Source organism: Hyperolius riggenbachi, chromosome 5, assembly GCF_040937935.1.
Source record: "Hyperolius riggenbachi isolate aHypRig1 chromosome 5, aHypRig1.pri, whole genome shotgun sequence".
NCBI classification, from domain to species: Eukaryota; Metazoa; Chordata; class Amphibia; order Anura; family Hyperoliidae; genus Hyperolius; species Hyperolius riggenbachi.
In genome coordinates this window covers 387,052,297-387,077,879 of record NC_090650.1, presented here as the reverse complement: position 1 = coordinate 387,077,879, position 25,583 = coordinate 387,052,297, and the positions used below count along the sequence as shown (strand labels likewise).

The following is a 25,583-nucleotide window of genomic DNA, read 5'->3' as shown; positions in this document are numbered from 1 at the left end:
GACCCCAACATTTTTATTCCTTTTCTACTATCTTTTGCCAAACGGATCCGGATCGCATCCTGATGAACACCTGATGCAAACTGATCGGATCCGGATCAGAACCGTACGGTTCCGATCCGGATCCGGTCAGGTCATCCGGTCCGTTTGGCAGAGAACCGCAAGTGTGAACGGGGCCTAAAACAGGAGCCGTTCCTTTGTAAGTTGCAGCAGTGTACAAGAGTAAAAGGCATCCCCGGTGTCCCTTTTAGATCTGCATGCCACCTCTAGTCCCTTGATTCTCTCTGTATCATTCTTTCCCTGTTCACATCTGAATGGTTACAGGGAAAACCTCTATGAATGTGCCCTGCTCCTGCATCTCGTGTTTTGTTTACTTTCTGATGTCATGCCCCGCAGTGCATCGGTACCAATGGGGTGAGAGTTAAACAGAGAGTTGCTCATCTTATTTACTGGCTCCTTTGTCTTTCCATTTTACCAATTGTTAGTTACTAACCGCTTCAGGTCGGAGGTAGAATACCAAACATCTCGCTTGTTTTATCGAATGCTCTAATCTTTGTGAACTGACAAGTCTGAAGTAAATAAACAAAAACCAGATACTTGCCTATGGAGAAGGAACGCTCTAGGTCCTAAAGAGCCTTCCTGTTCCTCTCACAGTCCCCTTGTTCCAGCGCTGTTACACCTGTTTCAGTCTGCTGCCACTGGAGGCTCTCTGAGCCCAAGCGATCAAAAAGATGGGTGGCTCCATACTGTGCAAGCGCGAGTGTGTAGTCGTGCGTGCTTGCGCATGCACAGTACAGAGCCACCCATCTTCTGAAGCACTCAACCTCCCGTGGTGGCACAGACCAGAGCAGCACAGTCAACCAACGTTCAAGCGATTGCGGTACTTTGTGCAGGAATCGTCTGGGATCTTAAAGATTCAATCAGCCGTGACAGTCGTACATCAAACGTCGTAGGCGTAATCGCATGCGTGTACCCACATTGCGAGATTGCAGAAACAGTCGCTCGTCACTCAATAAATCGCTGGCCATTATAAAAATCATCTGAAAAATCTCATAGTGGGTACAGGCCTTTAGCGAAATGACATTTGACAAGATGTGGGGTAAAATCAGCTGTTTTCTGATTTACCAAATGCGGTAAGGCTTTGTGAATGAAGCCCATGGTCATACTGCCTTCCCATAGGCCAGTACACACAGACAGGGGCGCTTGGTGTGGCTAAGAATTACTGTTTATGTAGTGCAGAGGATTTCAGCTCAGGCATTGACTTTTTCAACCTGATCGGTTCTTCCCATCCTGAATGACGATTCTGCACATCATTCACAGATGGAATGATCAGTGCAAACGTCTCACACTGGGTAAGTGTGCACCAGTGTGTGTATTTGGGCTGATCAGTGCAGGCGTCTCACACTGATACAGATTAGCGGTGCCATCAGTAGGTAAGTGTGCACCAGTGCGTGTGTATGGGCTGATCAGTTCAGGCGTCTCACACTGGTAAGTGTGCACCAGTGCGTGTGTATTGGCTGATCAGTGCAGGCGTCTCACAGTGATACAGATTAGCGGTGTCGTCAATAGTAGGTAAGTGTGCACCAGTGCATGTGTATTGGCTGATCAGTGCAGGCGTCTCACACTGATACAGATTAGCGGTGCCATCAGTAGGTAAGTGTGCACCAGTGCGTGTATGTGGGCTGATCAGTACAGGCGTCTCACACTGATACAGATTAATGGTGCCATCAGTAGGTAAGTGTGCACCAATGCATGTATATGGACTGATCAGTGCAGGCGTCTCACACTGATACAGATTAACGGTGCCATCAGTAGGTATGTGTGCACCAGTGCATGTATATGGACTGATCAGTGCAGGCGTCTCACACTGATACAGATTAGCGGTGCCATCAGTAGGTAAGTGTGCACCAGTGCATGTATATGGACTGATCAGTGCAGGCGTCTCACACTGATACAGATTAGCGGTGCCATCAGTAGGTATGTGTGCACCAGTGTGTGTATGTGGGCTGATCAGTGCAGGCGTCTCACACTGATACAGATTAGCAGTGCCATCAGTAGGCATGTGTGCACCAGTGTGTGTATATGGGTTGATCAGTGCAGGCGTCTCACACTGATACAGATTAGCGGTGCCATCAGTAGGTATGTGTGCACCAGTGTGTGTATGTGGGCTGATCAGTGCAGGCGTCTCACACTGATACAGATTAGCGGTGTCATCAGTAGGTATCTGTGCACCAGTGTGTGTATATGGGCTGATCAGTGCAGGCGTCTCACACTGGGTAAGTGTGCACCAGTGCATGTATATGGGCTGATCAGTGCAGCCGTCTCACACTGATACAGATTAGCGGTGCCATCAGTAGGTATGTGTGCACCAGTGTGTGTATATGGGCTGATCAGTGCAGGCGTCTCACACTGATACAGATTAGCGGTGCCATCAGTAGGTATGTGTGCACCAGTGTGTGTATATGGGCTGATCAGTGCAGGCGTCTCACACTGATACAGATTAGCGGTGCCATCAGTAGGTAAGTGTGCACCAGTGTGTGTATATGGGCTGATCAGTGCAGGCGTCTCACACTGATACAGATTAGCGGTGCCATCAGTAGGTATGTGTGCACCAGTGTGTGTATATGGGCTGATCAGTGCAGGCGTCTCACACTGATACAGATTAGCGGTGCCATCAGTAGGTATCTGTGCACCAGTGCGTGTATATGGGCTGATCAGTGCAGGCGTCTCACACTGGGTAAGTGTGCACCAGTGCGTGTATATGGGCTGATCAGTGCAGGCGTCTCACACTGATACAGATTAGCGGTGCCATCAGTAGGTATGTGTGTACCAGTGCGTGTATGTGGGCTGATCAGTGCAGGCGTCACACACTGATACAGATTAGCGGTGCCATCAGTAGGTATGTGTGCACCAGTGTGTGTATATAGGCTGATCAGTGCAGGCGTCTCACACTGATACAGATTAGCGGTGCCATCAGTAGGTATGTGTGCACCAGTGTGTGTATATGGGCTGATCAGTGCAGGCATCTCACACTGGGTAAGTGCACCAGTGCGTGTGTATTGGCTGATCAGTGCAGGCGTCTCGCACTGATACCTACTGATGGCCCCGCTAATCTGTAAGTGTGCACCAGTGCATGTATATGGGCTGATCAGTGCAGGCGTCTCTCACTGATACAGATTAGCGGCGTCATCAGTAGTAGGTAAGTGTGCACCAGTGTGTGTATATGGGCTGATCAGTGCAGGCGTCGCACACTGGGTAAGTGCACCAGTGCGTGTGTATTGGCTGATCAGTGCCGGCGTCTCGCACTGATACAGATTAGCGGGGCCATCAGTAGGTAAGTGTGCACCAGTGCATGTATATGGACTGATCAGTGCAGGCGTCACACACAGGGTAAGTGCACCAGTGCATGTATATGGACTGATCAGTGCAGGCGTCTCACAGTGATACAGATTAGCGGTGTCATTGGTGAGCATCATGCAGATGGCATACACATGTGCGGAGGAATGTAAGCCTCGCTTCTCAGCACATTTTCCATGTCTTGCTCCAGGAATGACCTAGCATTTACTTGGAAAAGGTCGGGCTTTTTCTCTTCTCCTTCCAGACCAAACTGAATAAAAATGAATGAGATGTTTGCCATGAGCAGTCAGCGAATGTCATCATTCTCTCTTCACTGTGAAAAGTGAATATTGTTATTGACAGTTCAAATAATTTTCTCTAATAAGAAAATAATGAAAGAAGCAGAGTGGACTAGAGAAATAATTCGTACCAGTAGGTGCTGCTTGTGGGAATTGTCGGTGCTCGTCTGTACAGTTCTCAGTGTAGGAAACAGTCCAGCAGTAACTGCATTACTTGTGAGGAGTAGTGGGACAGTCTTGATATACAGGTAGTCCCCAATTTACGAACGCCCAACTTACAAATGACCTACCGATACAAACGGCACAAAATTGGAACAGCATGAAAATTCAAAATCTTTTTTACAAATAGACCTTGTGGATGGCCGTCTACAAGGTTTGCACTTATTTCTGAGTCAAATCTAATCATCAAATCAAAGATGGCTTTATTGGCATGGCCAAGATTAATTCAGGCATTGCCAAAGTGTGTGGGGGTGGGAGGGATGTTGGAATGGGGTATGGGTCCAGTGGGTTAGCAGTTCGTGGACATTTTTAGATTTACAGTTCATTTATGCTCCTCTCAGTCTGTGGCATAGTGTGCAGTGATTATAGCTGTGGATTCTTCTTCTCCTAGTAGAAGGTAGAGTTTTTTCTCATCCTCTGATGTGTGAAAGACTGGAAATAGTTCCATCAATTTCTTAAAGAAGGCTTCGCTGGTTGCAGTATATTTGGGGCAGTGCAGCAGGAAGGGATTCTTGTCCTCGGTCGTTTTTGCTCACAGCATTGGCATAGTCTCTCCTCCCCGGGTTTGAACGTCTGTCTGTGTCTCCCAGACTCGATTTGGAGGTTGTGAGCACTCAGTCTGTAGATGCTTAGGGTTTTCCTCTTGAGAGTTTTGGAGATTTTACAGGTATGAGGGCATTTTATATTCTCTCTGTAGGGACTGGTATATGGTTAGCTTTTGAGACTTTTTATTTCACACCTCCATTTATCTACATAGTCCTCTTTGCTCTTGGCTGTGGTGTCCTTTATCTGGGCTCTTGATAGTACCTGTGGATCTGGGTTTGGTGGGAGCAGAGAGTTGACCACTTCAACCTGCAATCTGAACAGTGTGTTGCCCACAGATCTGCAGTGCCAGTTTCTCTAGGCCAAGTGTATTGTTCCTCTCCTTAGCCCATCTGTAGCTGTAGCCTAGCAACACATCTGAACAGTGCTTGGCCCCAAGCCGTCATTCGAGGGATCCAGTCCTGATCCATGTGAACGACAATCGCTGTGCGTGTCTACACACCTTAGGAGACCCTTTGGTGCTGTCAAATCCCCCCGCCAACTCTCAGGGTTCCTAAGATGGCTGTTCCCAAATGTAAGGTGTCCCTGGGTGACCTGCAAAGCTTTTGTCAACATAGCAACTCACCTGTCCCGGCTGGTGCGCTCCACCATTAGCTCGTGCGTTAAAGTCGTAATTTTCTCTCCTCCGTGACTTTACACATGTTACGTAATAGCATGGCCAGCAGGGTGGAAGACAAGAATGCATAGACTAATGGAGAAGTGTGCCAGCTGGGATAGGTGAGTACCTATGCTGCTGAAAACCTTTGCAAGGGCCCAAGGGAACAATGTAAACTATATGTGTGAGGGGAGGTGGGGGCCAGCACTCTGGTGCCCTGGGGCAATTGCACAGGTTTCCCCTATGATAGCATTGGCCCGATATAATTTTTTTTTTTTTTTATTAAGAAGAACTGGATCTATGAAACGTATGCAGCTCTCACAATAAATATTTTTCTAATATACTGTTCTTGGGCTTTCTTGTCTTCATTAAATCCTGGCCTGCTGTGAGCAGATGGGCCGTACCCCTCCTGGCTGCCCTTCTCCCCAGACATGTGATATGTGTTCCTGGTCTGTTTGGATCAGTCTGCTCGGCTGCCCGACGGTTGGCCTGCACTCTTCCTAACCTGTTCCTATTTACCTCACGGTTCCAGGCCAGTGGCTTTGGAAAAGGGGGCTGAAGCACTCTTATCAGACAAACGCTGTCCTGTATGGATGTAATTATTTCATGTTGAAAGAACGTTGTCAGTTAGCTTAATTCAGCGATTTCCTCTGGGAAGGGTGGAAGCGGAGAGCTCTCCTCGCGGTCCAGATGTATCATCTCATAAATATTTGTTTGGCTACATGCAAGAGAGTATATCATCCAGCATGGAGATGCACAGACATGCACTGTGGCTGGAATAAATATTGTAACCGGCGCTGTAATTACCTTAAAATAAATGTTTTACTTATTTACGACGTGTGATCAATTAACACTCGCCTCGCCTTTCCCTGTGGTGTTAATTCTGCTTGGTTTCATACTGGTCATTGCTCTGTAAACACAAGCGAAAAAACAGTGCTTATCTGTAGTATAATAAAGACGATTAAAGGAAACTTGAGGTTGGAGGATGTAAAGGGAATCTTTGCTGACAGAGGTGCGGCTAAGGTTCTTGTGGCCATTATTAAAGTGACACCCCCATATAGGTAACCAAGATGTCATCATTCCCCCGCCTCCCCGTATAGGGCAATGGTGTCAGAGGGGGATTTGTAGCGTCCTTCTTGCTCCCCATCCCCAGCACATTGGTATTGACCCGGAAAGAGGAGAGCAGAGCATAGTAACTGTGCGGCGCACTTTAAATGCAGTAAGTGAGCAATGACCTCACTTCCGCATCTGAAGTGTAGTCCGTGGTCACTGCGTCGTTCTGATCTGAGGTCCGCCCCCTGATGCCTAGACACACATCATGTAATGTAAATTAGGGGAGATGAAATGGGGCCCTGGTGTTGGTAATCTAATCTGCGGGGACACATGAAATACTGTACCTGTGTTCGGGAATACAGTTTTGTTTTAAACCTCTCTGCTGCTCTGTCACCCAAAAAAAAAAAAAAATTGGGCAACAGGTCCACTTTAAAGCCCAGCTCTATCCAAACGCTTTAATTTCATTTTGCACTTACCGGTAGATCTAAATAGTTCAATGGGTTATCTGGGCTGTTGCAGACTGCACCTTATTTTCTTTGTTTTTTAATCAGTTTCCTTTCACTGGTGAATTGCAAAGCATAAGAACATCCAGGCGTATAGCAATGCGATTTTTATCAAAGAAAATAAAACTTAAAGAAAGACCCGAGGTGAGAGACATATGGAAGCTGACCTTTTTATTTCCTTTTTAACAATGCACATTGCCTGGCAGCCCTGCTGATCCTCTGCCTCTAATACTTTTAGCCACAGACCCTGAACAAGCATGCAGCAGATCAGATGTATCTGACTGGATTGGCTGCATGTTTGTTTCAGAAAGATCAGCAGCATAGCCAGGCAATTGGTATTGTTTAAAATGATATAAATATGGCAGCCTCCATATCCCTCTCACCTTGGGCTCCTTTTAAAAGTGTATGTTTTTTTTTATTTTTATTACTATTATTTTAAATAAAACTGTGTTTGGTATTTGAACTGAAAACCATTGTCAAATGAAAATAATCACTTTTTCTTCTGGGCCTCATTCCTATTTTTTTGTACCCTGTTTGTATGATACATTTTTAGAACGTAAAAAAAACAAAATAATCTCTCATATGTTGTGTCTGATTAACAAAAGTTTGACTTTTTTTCACATTTAACATTTTGTTTTCATTTTACTAGATATTGAACAGTTTTATATACAGATAGACGAGGACAAGTAATATAATTTTGGTGCATAATGCTAGTACCCACGATGCTATTTCCCGTCAGATCGCTGGGTAATCTGACAGGAAGTTGCATCATATGTACATGTTCAAACTGCTCCTGATCGATAACTGGATAGATTTTCTGATGTTGCCTTCCTAAAATCCATCCTGTTATCGATCGGGAGCCGATCGGACATGTCGGAAATAATCGGTTCGATCCCGTCGATTTGACAGGAAGCTGTATAGTGTGTACCCAAATTTAGAGCTACTGTGAATGTCAGATGGCCCTTTTCTGGACACATTAACATTCTCATTAACTTTACCAGGTGGGACTTTGGCGGTCATAGGCACATATCTTCTGGTGACCTTTTCTCCTAACGTATCTCAGGATGTAACGGCAACGAAGGTAGAGCGATACGTTGTAAGCTGGCAGTTCTTGCTTTACTTGGTAAGTCTCTTATGATTTATTATAATACATAGTGTACTGCAAGTAGCTACGAGTACGTAGCTTCTCATAATCGAAATTTAAATTGGTGCTGCCCGCGGCAGAGGGGAGGGTTAACTTACCCATGCTTCCGCCTTAGCCGAAATGCTCCACTCGTGTTTCCAGCCACTCCTTTGCTTCCTTCTACCGGGTTGAAGGTGGAATCGTAGGAGTGACGTTGAGCGTATCGGCTAAGGCTGCGGCATGGGTAAGTTAAACCCCTCTTACCTGGGAGCATCATAGTTATCATTTAGCCTGCACTGACCATAAGTTAAATATATAGAAGTATTGTAAAGATAAGTTCTTGTTTGGATCGAGACATCAGTAAAGCCTGTAGAGGGGCAAGAGAGCCCAAATAAGAGGTCATGTGATCAGAAATGTCTGAGGTCAGCAGCAAACTTACAAGCCTGATAGCCAAGCATCATAAACAGACTAAAGTAGAAAATGATCCGCAACGTTGTCTTCACCAGATTCTTTATTTAGGACATATCCTCAGTACAGCCAAAAGACCTCATAGCTAACATGTTTCGGACCAGAGTCCTTAGTCATAGCTACGACTAAGGACTCTGGTCCGAAACATGTTAGCTATGAGGTCTTTTGGCTGTACTGAGGATATGTCCTAAATAAAGAATCTGGTGAAGACAACGTTGCGGATCATTTTCTACTTTTGTCCGTATTGAGCTTGGCTGCTTTGGATCCAGCACTGCCTTGCCAGGCACAGTGGAGCGGTATTTCACCTGTATCCATCATAAACAGACTGCACTAAAAGAATTTGAAAGACTGGTTGAGAGGAAGCCAAGTCACCAGTATGAAAAAACAATCGGCCAAAATCCGATACCAGCCAGACTAGTAATTATAATACAGAAACAACTTTATACAGGAAACAAGTCAAATTGTTAAGTGAAACGGTGGCTACATACTGAGTTTGGTCTTTTGTCGCCCAAAATGATCACCGATGATCATTTCAAGCAACATTCTATTGCAGTACTCCAGTCCTCAAGAGCCACGGACTTTACACATTTTGGCACAGCTCCAATGAGTTGATGGGACTGATCCAGGAAAGGCGTAGTTTATCAAGTACAGGAGATGACATGTCGGTGCTAGTCTACTTTAGGGGACCCAGCAGGAAACCTCGTAGGGAACAGTCCTCCACATCACCGTACCCTCTTACAGCACAAAGCGTTGTGATTGGCTGAATAGTGTGGGCGTACTTTACTACAAACCTAGCTGTTCCAAAGGTAGCTGTCCATCCAATCACATTAGCTGGATTTCCCTATGAGGTTACCTGCTGGGTCCATTAAAGAAGACTAGCACCGACATTTCTCCTAAATCCATCCTAAACACTGGCATGGCTGCGGCCCTCAAGGACTGGAGTTCGATACCTGTGTTCTACTGTGTGTACAAACGTCTCCCAACATTAGTAGTCTACTTGAAATCCCAGGACAACTGCTCTCATGTCTTCCCGGAATCTCAGCAGGATTGAGAGTCAGAATATTAAATAAACCAGGACTGTAATTAGTAACAATTGCATAATAGTTGTATTGAATGTGGTGCGCAAAACCTACTGTTTCCCGAATTTGATCTCACAGCAGAATGCTGCCAGCTTCTTCTCAAGTCTGTCCTTAAATTGTTACCGTTGCTTGAAATGATCAGGAAAATATTGTTTTTGGCAACACATTCTTCTGTGTATGAGTTTTTCATTCAATACTAGCAAAATAAATCTTCTTAAGTTGCCAGAAATATATATATATATATATATATATATATATATATATATATATATATATATATATATATATATATATATATATATATATATATATATATATATATATATATATATATATAGATACGTTTTCCTTTTTGTTTCTTTTGGTTCATGTATTAGACTACCATTTAGTAATCATGAGCCCCCAAAATGGCAAGTGCTGCAACAAGAATCCCAAAACAAGAATCCCAAAATAGCAAATGCAGCTACTATGGCTCTTAAATAATTATTGAAGCAGTAAATACCCCACCTACAAAATGCAGCAAACATTACCTCCCATAAGAAATGCAGCAAACATTACCTCCCATAAGAAATGCAGCAAACATTACCTCCAATAAGAAATGCAGCAAACATTACCTCCCATAAGAAATGCAGCAAACATTACCTCCCATAGGAAATGCAGCAAACATTACCTCCCATAGGAAATGCAGCAAACATTACCTCCCATAAGAAATGCAGCAAACATTACCTCCCATAAGAAATGCAGCAAACATTACCTCCCATAAGAAATGCAGCAAACATTACCTCCCATAAGAAATGCAGCAAACATTACCTCCCATAAGAAATGCAGCAAACATTACCTCCCATAAGAAAGGCAGCAAACATTACCTCCCATAAGACAGGCAGCAAACATTACCTCCCATAAGACAGGCAGCCAACATTACCTCCCATAAGAAAGGCAGCCAACATTACCTCCCATAAGAAAGGCAGCCAACATTACCTCACTTATAAAATGCAGCAAACATTACCCCACATATAAAATGCAGCAAACATTACTCCACATATAAAATGCAGCAAACCTTACTCCACATATAAAATGCAGCAAACATTACCCCACATATAAAATGCAGCAAACATTACGCCTCATGCAAAATAAAATGCAGGACACAACGCGGATTGCATTATGTTTGCAACACAACATATGTGACAGCAGTGTTACGGATGGCAACGCATGTGACATGCGTTGCCATCCGTAACACTGCTGATCCCATTTATTGACAGTGAATGGGTCAGAACTGCGTTTTGCCATAAAAATGCGTAAAGCATTGCGTTATCACAATACACTGCTGTGCAGCGCATTTGTAAGAATATCAGATTGTGGAGCCTAGACACTTCTGATGTTCTTGCATATCGGACACTGAACACATTGCCAAAATGTGCACATAGTGTGAATGATGCCTGAACCACATCTGAAATGCAGCTCACATTACCCCATATAGGAAATGTAGCACACTTTACCCCATATATGGAAATATTTGTATCATGTTGAACCTATATCGTTTGCCAGAGAGTCTAGTCTCCCTCAGAAAAGTTATATTACTACTTTCCTAATTGTGTTGGAGATATTTGCACTTTCTCCAATGATTGGCTTGGCGTGGCCAGAACAATACCTGAACATTAGGAATGTTTCATTAATATTCCGCACACTGACAGCTGACTGGCATCAATTAGCGCACCACTTGGCTGGTCTTCACTGCGCAGGTAATGTGCTCTCCTCCTTGTGACAATGTGCGTATTGATTTCTCCTCACATAAACATGGCAGCGCATAAACAGAAGTGAAATGTCAGCGCATAAACAGAAGAAACTCTGGGACTGCGAGACTCTGACAGCACAGAGGAGCGGAGGACGTCACAGACTTCCAATTACCGCGGCAGACGGCAGAATATCAACGCTGCACGTCTTGTAAATTCATTTTTACTGCCACAATTAGAGCCATTCCTAGTTTAATGATGTGCTACATTCCATAACCATCTGTTCTGCATGTTTACCTTATCTGTAAACAGTAGGAAAGTGATGCACAAAAAGAATAAAATGATCTACATAATCGCCAAGCATTGGTTATTAAATCTGTTCCCGTATGTTTATCATTTACCAGCAAAGCTCGAAGCACTGACTGGCATTTGCATGTCCTATCACAAAGCCAAAAAACAAAAGCATTAAAAGTACCAAATAATGATTCAAAGGGGGTAAGAGGCGCCAGGGAGTGTATAAAAACAAAAGGGGTGAGGTGGCTTACCTCAATAACGACAAAAAAAATATACAAATATATATATATATATATATATATATATATATATATATGTGTGTATGTATAATTAATTTTTAGTAAGCACAGCAACACATTTTGTGGGTCTCTGGCCACATCCTCAGGCCAAAACAAGTGCCAAAGGGTTTCAAAAAGCAGGTGCAGAGCGCCCCTGAATGCCACATGCCGCATGTCAGGACCTCGCTGCTGTTTTTCAAGAGTGCGAGCATCACCACCCTCTCTGGGTACCTGAGTGGAGTCGGGTTTGTGCATCTCCACCTGCTTCCAGTGGTTTGTTGTTCCATATGCAACCTCCCCTTGTGAGTATTCATTTAGCCTGACTTTCATTTTGATATACTTTGTGACGTACCGCACCATCTGGGCTCCCGTTGTCTCTGTGTTTTTCTTTCTAGAGTGCTTTGCTTACCTTCCACACAGTACCACTAATGATACAATAGTGATTATATAGGCTGTATACAGCCTTCAAGGCTCCATTGATTGCTCTTTCTTCTTTCTCATTCCTGGAAATACATTAAAGGACCGCTATTGTGAAAAATTGTACCATTTAAAATGCATGTGTATAAAATGTACACTTTGTTCCAGAGTAAAATGCACTATAAATGTATTTATTTTTTCCTATATTGCAGTCACTTACAGTGGGCAGTTGACAATCTGACAGAATTTGGACTAGACCAACTCCTTGTCAGTTATTCAGGGATTTCTTTATTTTCAAAAGCACTTCATGAATGGAAGTTGCTTAGTTCACCTGCCAGAATAGTGTGCAGGCACGTAGGAAGGCTAGGCGGCATCTTTGTATAGATTCTTTTGCAGGGAGTGCTTTTGTAAAGAATAATGGAAACACTGAGAATCTCCCATGAGGGGATGGGCTAGTCCAAAATCTGTCATTTTTACTGCTTACTGTAAACAGCAACATAGAAGACTAATTTATGGTACATTTTTGCTTTTGCAAAAAATAGTAAAATTGAAATACATGTGTATAAGAAGCACAATTTCTCCCATAGTGGTCCTTTAACAGGAGTTCCACTCAAAACAGAGGGGGTCCACAAATGCCAGGCCCCTCCTCTTCCTAGATTCCTGGGTCTTCTTTAGAAGGGCTGGTGAGGATAGTCAGTCGGCAACAGGAAATAGTGGAGGAAAGCACAGTACAAATCCACAGAGCAAGAGAGAGCCCAGAGACATGGAAACGTGATCTGCAAACTTGGCTCTCCAAGACAAGACAAATAACATTTATATTGCGCTTTTCTCCGTGCGGACTCAAAGCGCCAGAGCAGAGCAGCAGCCACTAGGGCGCGCTCTATTGGCAGTAGCAGTAAGGGTCTCCAGCTGTTAAGGAACTACAAGTCCCACAATGCATTTGCCTTTATGAATCATGACTGTGGCTGTCAGACTCCTGCAATGCATTGTGGGACTTGTAGTTCCTTAACAGCTGGAGAGCTAAATTTGCAGATCACTGACATAGAACAAGCAGAGGTCATTACAAGTGGCAATCCAAAACATGGTCAAGTGGTAATGCAAGAGCAATCCAAATTCACACCCTAACCGCTAGCACTCAGCAACTGACGTTATCATGGGTGTTAAAGCATTGGACGGGGTAGACCCTTATTGGGGCAATGACAAATCCTATGGGTCAGCAGGGCCCTCGGAGTACTACATGCCCTCCGGCTTTGTAGCACTAATAGCGTCACTGGAGAGAATAAGATGGGCATGTGGCGATGCATGCACGCCTACCCGACCGTGGACATGCGCTGGAGTGCTGTGGATGAGAAGCATGCCAACTGTGGCAGTGCGAGAAAGAAGTAAGCCAGCTTATGGAAGAGCCGATTCCGTTGCTGAAACGCAGGTGACGTGAGTTACGGAGTCATTTGGGATGAAAAAAGACATGAATCCATTGAGTTCATCCAGAAAATAAGGCACAACACTGGCTTACTCCCTCACATATCCCTGTTGATCCAGAGGAAGGTGAAAAATCAGTAAAGTTCATGCATTTTTATTCAAGGTCTTCACCTTTACTTATAAGCAAAAGTAATAAAAGAATGTGGAACCTCTAGTGTCTACTGCTTTATTCCACCTGCATTGGTGTGCAAATCCTGCCATTCAGTGTCTTCTACACAGTGTTATCGAATGCTTTTGTTATGCCAAGTATTGACAGTGGGCATCTTATGTCCTAGAATGGCTTCACCACAACTGCCAGGCATTCCATTTCTAAAATCTAGGCTTTGTTTATCAGCACTAGTTCGAACATGTGTTTGGTATTCCTTCCCTGTACTAAGACGAGTGTGCCATGAAAATTGTGTTTTGGATACCACCCCACCATTAGAGATTCATTAGATTATGGATCACAGTCTGATTGCTTCAAAGTTTGCGTGGAAATTTAATGGACTGGATGAATGCCACTCGGTTCCATGCCAGGCCGTCTAAGAAACGGCTTTATGAAGGTCTGAGTGTAATAATAAAAGATGTTGAACAAAGTGATAAGCTAGATAAATTTTATTGGTAATTGTGTGCTTACGTGGACATTTTTAATATGAGCTGCAAATCTGGATTTGATTTTTTTGTGCCAGAATTTAAATTCTGTGCGGCGCGCTGGGACGAGCAGTCCTAACCTTCCAGAAATGGAATATTGTTTTTATTAATCGTGGAATAATAGAGTAAAACTAAGTAGAATGAATAGTGTGTGGACTGTGGTGGGTTAGATCATCCACCATTTTTGTTAATAGGAATCTGTCAGATCTAAATATGCCAGAGAAGGATGTAGTATGAAGTGCAGTGAGGAATGAGGTATGACTAGGTGTGAAGTGCAAAGAAGGATGTGGTGTGAAGAATGTCAGAATGAGGTATAATGAGGTATGAAGTACCAAGAATGATGTGGTATAATGAAGTACAGCAAGGCGTGAAGTGTAAAAAGGTATGAAGTAAATTGGGAGAATGATGTATAATGAGGTCTGAAGGAGTACCTATGAATACGCCGGCGGGAGACTTGGGCGCAGGATACAGCCGATATACGGCTTACCCTGCTCCTGCACAAGACCCAGCAACATTCATTACTACTCCCACTCCAGGTTGACGTGGATGGTAGGGAATGATGTAATTCGTCTGCCAGCTATTGCTGGTGGCCGAATTAGTGTTTTAAAAGAAACTTAAGCTCCGTCTTTTGACGGCACCGAAGTTACTCACTGTGTGTGTGTGCCGATATAGCCGTAATTCCTATTACGGCCTATAGTGGCGCTGGGTGCGCCCAAATCTCCTGCACTGTTTTAACAGCGCTTGGGTGAGAAGTACCAAGAATGTGGTGTGAAGTACAGCAAGGCATGAGGTATAACAAGGTATGAGGTATGAAGTATGAAGTACCAAGAAGGATGTGACCTGAAGTACAGCAAGGCATGAAGTATAACAAGGTATAAGGAATGAAGTACCAAGAAGGATGTGACATGAAGTACAGCAAGGCTTCAGGTGTAACAAGGTATGAGGTATGAAGTACCAAGAAGGATGTGACATGAAGTACAGCAAGGCTTCAGGTGTAACAAGGTATGAGGTATGAAGTACCAAGAAGGATGTGACATGAAGTACAGCAAGGCTTCAGGTGTAACAAGGTATGAGGTATGAAGTACCAAGAAGGATGTGACATGAAGTACAGCAAGGCTTCAGGTGTAACAAGGTATGAGGTATGAAGTACCAAGAAGGATGTGACATGAAGTACAGCAAGGCTTCAGGTGTAACAAGGTATGAGGTATGAAGTACCAAGAAGGATGTGACATGAAGTACAGCAAGGCTTCAGGTGTAACAAGGTATGAGGTATGAAGTACCAAGAAGGATGTGACATGAAGTACAGCAAGGCTTCAGGTGTAACAAGGTATGAGGTATGAAGTACCAAGAAGGATGTGACATGAAGTACAGCAAGGCTTCAGGTGTAACAAGGTATGAGGTATGAAGTACCAAGAAGGATGTGACATGAAGTACAGCAAGGCTTCAGGTGTAACAAGGTATGAGGTATGAAGTACCAAGAAGGATGTGACATGAAGTACAGCAAGGCTTCAGGTGTAACAAGGTATGAGGTATGAAGTACCAAGAAGGATGTGACATGAAGTACAGCAAGGCTTCAGGTGTAACAAGGTATGAGGTATGAAGTACCAAGAAGGATGTGACATGAAATACAGCAAGGCTTCAGGTGTAACAAGGTATGTACAGCAAGGTGTGAGGTTTAACAAATTATGAAGTAAACTGGGGGAAGGAGGTATTACCGGTATGAGGTATAATATAATCAGAATCCATTTGTGCTATTGCACGACACTACATAACTTGAACAAATTGGTTCTGATTCTAATAATCACAAAAGACCATTTATGCAAAAAGTTGCAACAATGTATTTCTGAGTAAATTACCTGAAACAATACAGTGCTGTCCCCTCTAAAAACTTACAAAACGTACCTCTTTTTCCATCACAGGTCTGTTGTATAAGCTTTTAGAGGGGACATCACTGTATTGTTTCAGGTGATTTACACAGAAATCAATTGATACTTTTTGCATAAATGTTGTTTTGTGATTATTATTTTGTATTATGAGGTATGAAGTACCAAGAATGATGTGGTATGATGTACAGAAGGCGTGAGGTAAAACAGGGTATGAAGTAAATCGGGAATGGGATATGAATTACCAAGAAGGATGTGACATGAAGTACAGCAAGGCATGAGGTGTAACAAGTATGATGTAAATTTGGGGAATGAGGTATTTATTTATTGTCTTTATAAAGCGCCAACATATTACGCAGCACTGGACATTAGTTTAGGTTACAGACAATATTTAGGGGTGACATACAGCAATACGACAATACAGGAATAAAAGAAAAACCAGATCGCACAGTATCAGTACAAGGTAATGCTTATTCAGTCACTGGATGGGAGCATGGAGATTAGGCAAGTTAGGTTCACTCAGATGCATAGCATGGGTGCACAGTAATGGAGGTGCATGATCAGGTAGGACACAAAAGGAGGAGGACCCCGCCCAAAGGCTTACATTCTAGAGGGAGAGGTAAGGACATGAAAGGTAGGGGACCAGAGTGCAGCAGCGGGTTTAGAGCACCTGTGAGGGGTGGTAGGCCAGAGTGAAAAGGTGAGTTTTGAGGGCTTTCTTAAAGATGTTGAAGGAGGGGGCTGCCCTAATGGGTGGAGGTAGGGAGTTCCATAGTGTTGGAGCAGCTCTTGAGAAGTCCTGGAGGCATGCATGGGACTGAGTGATGCGGGGGTGGTCAGGCGAAGTTCATTGGAGGAGCGGAGTGAGCGGCTAGGTGTGTACCTCTGAGTAATATCGGAAATGTAGGCTGGGTAGGTTTTGTGGACAGATTTGTAGGTCAGACACAGTATCTTGAATCTGATTCTAGACTGGATAGGAAGCCAGTGGAGGGATTCACGGAGGGGAGCCGCCGTGGAGGAGCGATGGGAGGAGTGGATAATTCTGGCTGCTGCATTCATGATGGACTGCAGCGGGGCTATTCGGGTCATAGGGAGACCAGACAGAAGGCATTGCAGTAGTCAAGGCGGGAAATTATGAGGGCATGGATAAGGAGTTTGGTGGTGGCAGAGGTCCGGAAAGGGCGGATCTTGCAGATGTTCCGAAGGTGGAAGTTGCAGGACTTTGTGAGGTTTTGGATGGGGGGAGTGAAGGAAAGTGTGCAGACCAGGGTGACACCCAGACAGCGGGCTTGAGAGGTAGGGCGAATGGTAGTGTGGTTAACAGTGACATACACATCTGGGAGGTTCAGGGATGGCCGGGTGGGAAGATCATAAATTCCATTTTGTCTAGTTTTAGTTTCAGGAACCTAGCGGACATGCAGGAGGAGATGGCTGATAGGCAGGAGAAGACCTTGTCCATGATAGTGGATTAGGGGATGATCTACTGTGTCAAAAGCTGCTGAAAGGTCGAGGAGGAGAATGGAGTATTTACTTTCAGCTTCAGCTAAGGCAAGGTCATTGACCACTTTGGTGAGAACTGTTTTGGTTGAGTGGGCAGGCCGAAATCCAGATTGCGAGTATGGTTAGTGCACCAGGGCTGGTGGTTAGGGGGGCGGTTGCGGCAGAATATTGGGGGAACAGCTTTCTCTAGGGCTGATGAGAGAGTTTGGCAATACTGAGCTGCAGCAAGATTAGAACAGGTTAGGGTGGGGAGAGTGGAGGAGAGGGCATGGAGGGGGTCAGCAAGGACACTAGGGTTGAGCTTGCGTATGTCTCGCCATCGACCAGGTGGGTGGGCAGGTATTTTGGAGGTTCCTTCTCTGAGGAGGTTGAAGGTGAGAAGGTGATGGTCTGACGGTGGGAAGGGTGCGATGTCAAGGTCTGTAATGGTGGTGGATTTAGTGACTAAGGTCGAGAGTGTGACCTGCAGCGTGGGTGGTGGTGTTGGTGTGTTGTACTAGACCAAGTGAGTTGGGTATGGTGAGTAGCCGGGTCGTGACAGTCGTTGGGTTCATCGATGGGAATATTGAAATCCCCGAGGATGATGGTGGGGAGGTCAGAGGAGAGGATGTGTGGGAGCCAGGAGGCAAGGTTAAAGAGAAATTGTGGTGTGGGGCTTGATGGAGGGCGGTATAAGACCGCAACAATGGCTGGGAGGGGATTGTAGAGGCGGATATTGTGGACCTCGAATGATGTGAATTGTAGGGAGGTAGGTGGGGTGAGGACATGGAAGGTGCAGGATGGAGAGAGGAGCAGACCTACCCCTCCCCTAGTCCTGTTGTCTGGTCTGGGGGTGTGACTGAGGTGAAGCCCACCGCAGGAGAGGGCAGCGTCTGCGGCAGAGTCAGAGGGGGTGAGCCATGTCTCAGTGAGTGCAAGGATGGTGGGGGATTTGGAGAGGAAGAGGTCGTGGACCACTGTAAGTTTATTGAGGATGGATCTGGCATTCCAGAGACCGCAGGGTAGGTGGAGCATGTGTTTCTGGGTGGAGCAGGGGATACTTGTCTGGCAGCAGGCTGTGGCCCAGGATTAGGTGATATATCACCAGCTGCAAGTAAGAGCAGGAGGGAGAAAGTAAGCAAATGTGAATAGGATTTAAATGTTTGTGAGGTTTTTGAGCTGCTGGGGGGAGAGAGATTTCAGGAGAGCTAACAGTTCATGAGAAGCTAAGCAAGGTGAGCAAAGCAGAGCAGGTGAAATGAATATGGAGTGTGGTACACTGGGAGGATGCATGTAGCAATGCAACTTGAAGATGCTAGCAGACAGGCAGAACATAAGAAAAAGTGCAGTACACATGGTAAGTGTGTCTGATTATAACCAGGAAATTTCCAACCACTAAACAGTTTGAGTATGCAGGTAGTGCAAGCAAACCTGTGTAAAAAAAAAAGTAGATTCTACTTGGCAGTGCAACATATATCCAGCAGTGGCACATTTAGCAACAGCATTGGAGGCAGTTCTGGATGCAGAGTAGTTGTTTCCAGCAGAGTCCTGTGGCTGTTGAATCCTGTTTGAATTCCTGGGTGAATTCTTGGTAAATTCTTGGTAAGTTGTAAAGCACTTTGTAATAAATGGCACTTAGGAATGAAAGGATACCTGAACTGACATGCGACTTGATGAGATAGACATGTGTACTGTATGTACAGTGCCTAGCACACAAATAACTATGCTATGTTCCTTTTTTTTCTTTGTCTGCCTGAAAGAGTTAAATATCAGGTATGTAAGTGGCTGACTCAGACAGGAAGTGACTACAGTGTGACCCTCACTGATAAGAAATTCCAACTATAAAACATTTTCCTAGCAGAAAATTGCTTCTGAGAGCAAGAAAGAGGTAAAAAAAGGGGAATTTCTTATCAGTGAGGGTCACACTGTAGTCACTTCCTGTCTGAGTCAGGACTGAGTGAGCCACTTGTGTACCTGATATTTAACCCTTTCAGGCAGAGAAAGAAAAAAGGAACACAGTGTTATAAACTGTTCTAATCACCTTTTTCCGGCACCAGCAACTCATCAGCAAGAGTTGCACACACGACTCATCACAGCCAGCAGGAGATAGACTTTCTCAGGCTCCTTCAATATGCATGTTATTTATTCAGGAAACAGAAATACAGATAGATAGAGTTCATCATATCCTAGCCACACCAATCTTCATGTTGCGTTACAAGCTTCTTGATTAAACTTCCTGCTGAAGTCAATCAGGTACCTTCTTTCTAAACTACGTTACACTAGACTACCTATGTACAGCATACATTATATCAGATTACATATAGAATGAAAATACTTAGAGGTTCCAGTCAGCATTGAGAGCTAGTGTGAAAGTAAGAAGCAGAGCAGGAATCAGAGACGTCTTCCAGCTCGTCTGCTTCTTTAATACCGACTAGGAAAGAGTTAAATATGACATCATCGTCGCCATCCCCTAGATCAGACTATTGGTTGAGCCCCCTCGTGGGGTCATAATACCCACCTACTCGATTAATATGTAATGAGGCCTTTGACATACTTACAAGAATTTGGTATTTAGAAAACAAGGCCTATGTTTACTGTTCCTGTGGTGTACGTGTTGAGGTCAAAGTAGGCCTGTGGCCTTCTCTTAGGAACATGTTCTCAGTATCTGTGTGTATCCTCTGCTACACGCAGACCCTGAGATGCCTCTGCCTGCATCACAAAACCTCTATTTATTTTAAAGGCATACACTGCGGACAAGCCTTTTACATAAAACTCAGGCCAAGTAACTGAGGCCTACTTAAATTATAACACACAGCATTAGTTATTTGTGGTGCTAGGCACTGTACATACACATGTCTATCTCATCATGTCACATGTCAGTTCGGGTATCCGTTAAATGGCGCAAAATTTAACCAAGGCCACAAGTGACCTCACTCCAGCACTTAAATAGATATGATAGCTACCATGGTTGAATTGGAAGTGATTCACGATTAGAAATTGGGAAAACAGGATGGAGAGTGGCTACCAAAAAAGCAGGCTTGTGAGGTTTGAAATAATGATGGGGAATGACATACAGAAAGCCGTGAAGTGTAACAAGGTAAGAAGTAAATCTAGAGAATGTAGAGAACTTCACAATTAGGCCTCCATAGTAAAAACTCACACTGTGTCCCAGAGCTCCTCAGCTATACCACCGGGCACCCTTGATGGGACTTGAGTGAGGTCAAGGCTTGGGAAACCCTACACAGTTCTAACAATAAAACAGCTCAGCTATATACAGTATATACTGCAGAACGGTTTAGTTTGGAATGGGAGTTATTTTTTTTATCCACAACAGAAACATTGAAAACGTTATTTCTGGAGATTGACAAATAGAGAAGAGCATTTTGTTAATTTTATTTACATTTTTCCTCTTGTATGCCCCCAAAGCGTGACATATCAGCATTGGCCAACCCTGCGCTCTGTGAGATCATTAGATGGCACAGCTTTGTGGAATGACTGGGGATCAGTGGAATCGATGAACAGCAAAGCTTTTGGTCCACAAATAGGCCATGTAAATATCTAGGGAGTTCATTAGTGAAGTGTCAGATCATCAGCATGCCTCAGGGCCAGTGTGAAACATCTGAGGTATGCTGAAAAACAACACGACCCTTGTGGGGGGACACCCGATCATAAGACACAGAGTTCTATTTCTAAGTACTGGATGTCAACCAAGCCCATCTCATGTATAAAAGTGGAATGCGTATTGTTTATTTTCAGCCTGGGATGTATCTGTGTATGCCAGATTACTGGATATTTGGGAACTAGCTACTTTGAGTTAAAATAGAGCAGATTACAAGATTAATATCATAAACATGATTGAAGTTTAGTAACAAAGTTGGATGCATTGGCATAGTGTTTAGCTTGCTTTAATTAAATGTTCCAATGTTCACTACAGTGTTGTTCCATCTTGTTGCTTTCTCTTGACCAGAGCTGTCCCTCCAGGGGTGCTCCTAAGGTGTTTGTGCCCTTGCAAGTGCACATCATTCATGACCCCCCCCCCCCCTTCCAGTCATGGGCCCCTTTTCCTAGACAATGGTGCCCCCCCCCCCCCCCCCCCAAAAAAAAATGCAAATAAAAAATATATAGGTAACCCATCTGGTATAGGTAGGCAGCCCAAAGGTGAACCACCCCAGTTTAGGTAGTCAGTGTCCCCAAGTATAGGTAGCCAAGGTGGCACCCCAGTAAAGGTAGCCGAGGTCTACCCACCCAGTATAGATATTCACCCCAGTATAGGTTGCCAAAGGTCCTCCGCCCCCCCCCCCCCCCATATAGGGCATTGGTGTCGGGGTATGTATCTTCCTGCTGCCTCCCCATCCTCAACACTCACACATCTGCAGATCAGCGGCAACCCAAAGAGAGGTGAACAGTGCCCAGTAACCATGCGGCACACTTCAAGTGAATATAAGAATTGAACAATGACCTCACTTCCACGTCTGAAGTGTGCTCTGTGGTCACTGCACCAGTCTTCCCTATGTTCATGTTGTCGATGAACTGTGTTCTGTGTGTAAGTGATGGGGAGGCAGCAGTGACCATACAAGTAACAGACAGGGAGGCCCCTGCTATGGGGTGAGACCTCAAGCTACCGCTTCCGTTTTGCCTGAGCCTTGCTGCAACCCGTGTCCTCCCTGAAAGTCCTGGTGCTGATGTGTTTATGCGGTGCTACAAAGTAACTCTAGTTAGCCAACACCCTATGCTCTGCTTGTCTAGCCATAGAGAGTTTTGTGTAGATTTCGAATGACAGGTGGAAGCACCCAAAAATAATAAAATAAATAAAAACACGTTTTGTATACCTTCCCCCAATTCCTGAGGTCAATAGTACCCCAAAAAGTGTCTGGTTGTTGGGGGATCAGACTAGAACACTGTAGTCTGATCACAAACAGCTGCATGGCACTTTTATGGGTACTAGTGACCTGAGGAAGCGGGGAACGCACCACAAAACGCCTTGTCTGGCCCATTTCTGTGCAATAATACGGCATTGGGTCACGTGACACGCCGAGAGCTGTGTTTTTGACACCGGAAGCCTGAAGGAAGCTGCAGGGTGGGTAGGAAGATGTTGCCTTGAGGCTTGGTAAATATGTTCTGCCCTGCAAACGCCTTAAAGCACTGTCCCCATTATCCCCCTCATGCTGGCATGCTGGTTAGTTGAGACTTCGGGTTGCCTGAGTTCCGGATACCGGGGGACTTTGCTTTAATAATAATACCTCTGGTATCGAGTAAAATAAAAAGAAAGTCTCCCTTTATGTCCAGCCTGACCAGTTAGGTTTTGACCCTCAGTACAGTCAGTTGAATATTTTTATTTTTTTTCTTTGTTTTTTCAGGCCCTTGAAATCATCACTTTCTGCCTTTTGCTGTATTTCTACAAGAGGAGGGGGGGTGAATCACATTGTGGTTTTGCTACTTCTGGTAGCATTGTTGGGTAAGTACATTGTCTTCTGATGCTATCAAGGCCTGCTTGTCATTTTCTTCTCTCTTTTCATTAGCATTTGTTTAAATCAAACATTTATTGGAAGACATCTGCTGCGCTGTTTGTTTTTTCGGGATTGGTTTGAAACGGTTTGGAAGATGTGAAGGGGACATGTTCTTTCTCAGCTCGCTGCAGTTTCTACCCATAGTGCACGATTGCACAACACTCGAGATACAGCAGATTGTTTGATTTATTCATGCAAATCTGTTTCAAACAATAGCATTAACCTCCCTGGCGTTCAATTTCCCCTGGATTTCTGTGCAAAAAGTAGTTCAATTAATTTCATATAATTTTCAAGCATTTTTTTTTGTACTTACTTTTTTTTAATATTGAATTCAATACAGGTTATTGTATTGAATTCAACCCCCCCCCCCCCCTCCCCAAAAAAAAATTTAGTTAGCCGGTGGATGTTGATGGTGCTGTGAGACCCTGGGAACATGTCATCGCCCAGGCGATCGTCGCCAATGATCGCCTGGGAACATGTCATCGCCCAGGGAGAAGCAAATCCGCCGAGGGACATGGAAGAGGACACTGGGTAAGCTATCAGAGGTACACGATGAGAGGTCAGCACGGCAATGGTGAGTATAAGCCCGAGTATAGGTGAATCAGCTATAGGTGCCCCTGTAAAGGTAAGCCAGCTATAGTTTCTGAGTGTCCACAGTATAGGTAAGGGAGCTATAGGTTCCATAGTATAGGTAAGACAGCTATAGGTTCCATAGTATAGGTAAGCCAGCTATAGGTTCCATAGTATAGGTAAGCCAGCTCTCTCCCTCCCGATCCGATCCCAGGCAGCGCTTTGAGGGGCATTCATACCAAGGCTCTCTCCAGCAATCACCCATTATCCTCCAGTGCTCCGGGCTACTGCTCACCGTACCGGGGATGCGACTTGATGATGTCATCAAGCCGCATCCCCGGTACAGTAAACAGTAGCCCGGAGCTGTACAGCGGAGGAGAATGGTCGATCAACTCTGGTGAGAGCCTCAGTTAGTAATACCCCCTTTGGTCAACTCACAGCGCCGCCCAGGGCTCGGCAGGGAGGGGGGGGGGATTGGAGGAAAGGGAAGGGGCAAGAATTGGAAGGGAGGAGGGATCAGCATGGAGGAAGGATTGGAAGTGAGTGAGATCAGCATGAAGGAAGGGAAGGGGGATTGGCAAGGAAGAAGGAAGGGAGGACGTCACCATGCTGCTCTGCCCCGCCGGCTCCATGTGGGCTTCCCTGGGACTGATGGATGCAGGTTGGCACACTGTGAGTAGCTCAGATCGCTACCTACAGTATACTGACAGGCATCCATTAGTGCTAGAGAAGCCCGCAGAAACAAAAAAAGTGGAGCCAGTGGCACAGAGCAGCTATAAATCTCCCTGGCAGCATGGACAAGCCTGATTCGTCAATACCGATTTCAGCAAGTTTTAGCTGGACAAGTCAGGCATGTCATTACCACTGTCACACGGCTGTCCGCTAGAGAGGCTTCGATCACGATCCCCTTTCATAGGCTGATGCCTATGGGGAGAGATAGCCCTGATTGGCTGATGGGGGGGAAGGAGGGAGTATTAAAAATAAATGTAAAAAAATAGTGAAATGTATTTAAAAAAACAAACAAATAAACAAACATCGCAGCAGCGATCAGAGTCCACCAACAGAATTCTATGTTGGTGGGCAGAAAAGGGGGGTGGGATTCATTTGTGTGCTCGGTTGTGTGGCTCTGCAGCGAGCCATTAAAGCTGCAGAGCACTTATTCGTAAAACAATAGCCTGGACGCTAGGGGGTGTAAGCCTGTGGTCCTTAAGTGGTTAAAGATTCGTCGTGCCTGACTCGTGCTTAAAAGAAAAAGATAGCTTGGGAAAGAGGAGTCGAGCTCGTCCAGTTATTACAATTACTCACCAGCGTTGCTAGTGTGTGGGACCCCTCGCTGGCACCTCACAGCTTCCCTGTGAGGGTATTCCCTTCTTCGCGGCGATCTCCTTTTCTTCCTCCTTTGTCGCTTCCTGCCCCTCGGCGATCATGTCCCCCGGTGCGGCCCTCTGATGCTGCGTGCGCTCTTGGTGTCAAACATCTGTATTGGATCCAATCTAAAAAATGTATATGTTAAAAACACAATAACCTCGATTCATAACAGTGCTGTCGGTAAGGTAAACTCGAGTGGGGAAACACCGCTGTCGGTATTTCAGCCTTCTGGGTGGTCATTCATAAAAATGTTTCTAGTTGTGATAGGCGTGCGGAGATATTCCGCTGTAGGCTAGCGTTAGGCTGTCGTACGCATGCGGAAACAAGAGAAGCTGGCCGAGTCCCTCCGTGCGGTGTTCTCTCTGCAGCTGCTTGGGAGGTCTGTCCCATTCACTGCAATGTATTCCGCACACTTCTCGCCACATCAGAGGTAGCGGTAATACCCGTCTGCATACCGCTACCTCTAATCTTTATGAATTGACATTTGTTACTTTTGGTAAGATAATCACCGCGCAAGGCGGTGGTTTATCACTCTGCTCGCGAATGTCGGCTTTTCATGCGGAAAAAGCCTTTATGAATACAGATTTTGCTGTGTGGTCGGTAAAGTGAGCCGTTTTCAGCATTTCTGCATGCGGAAATGCTTTATGAATTGAGGCCAATGTGGGGTTTTTTG

General features: G+C 44.9%; 1 protein-coding gene across 1 annotated transcript in view; it reads left to right on the top strand.

The window, feature by feature from the left end:
• Window positions 1-25,583, top strand: part of NIPAL2 (NIPA like domain containing 2) — a 113,744-nt gene that overhangs the window by 62,546 nt on the left and 25,615 nt on the right. The window contains 3 exon segments of the mRNA XM_068238394.1: window positions 7,607-7,728; window positions 22,823-22,873; window positions 22,875-22,920. Coding sequence (XP_068094495.1) covers window positions 7,607-7,728; window positions 22,823-22,873; window positions 22,875-22,920 — 219 coding nt within the window.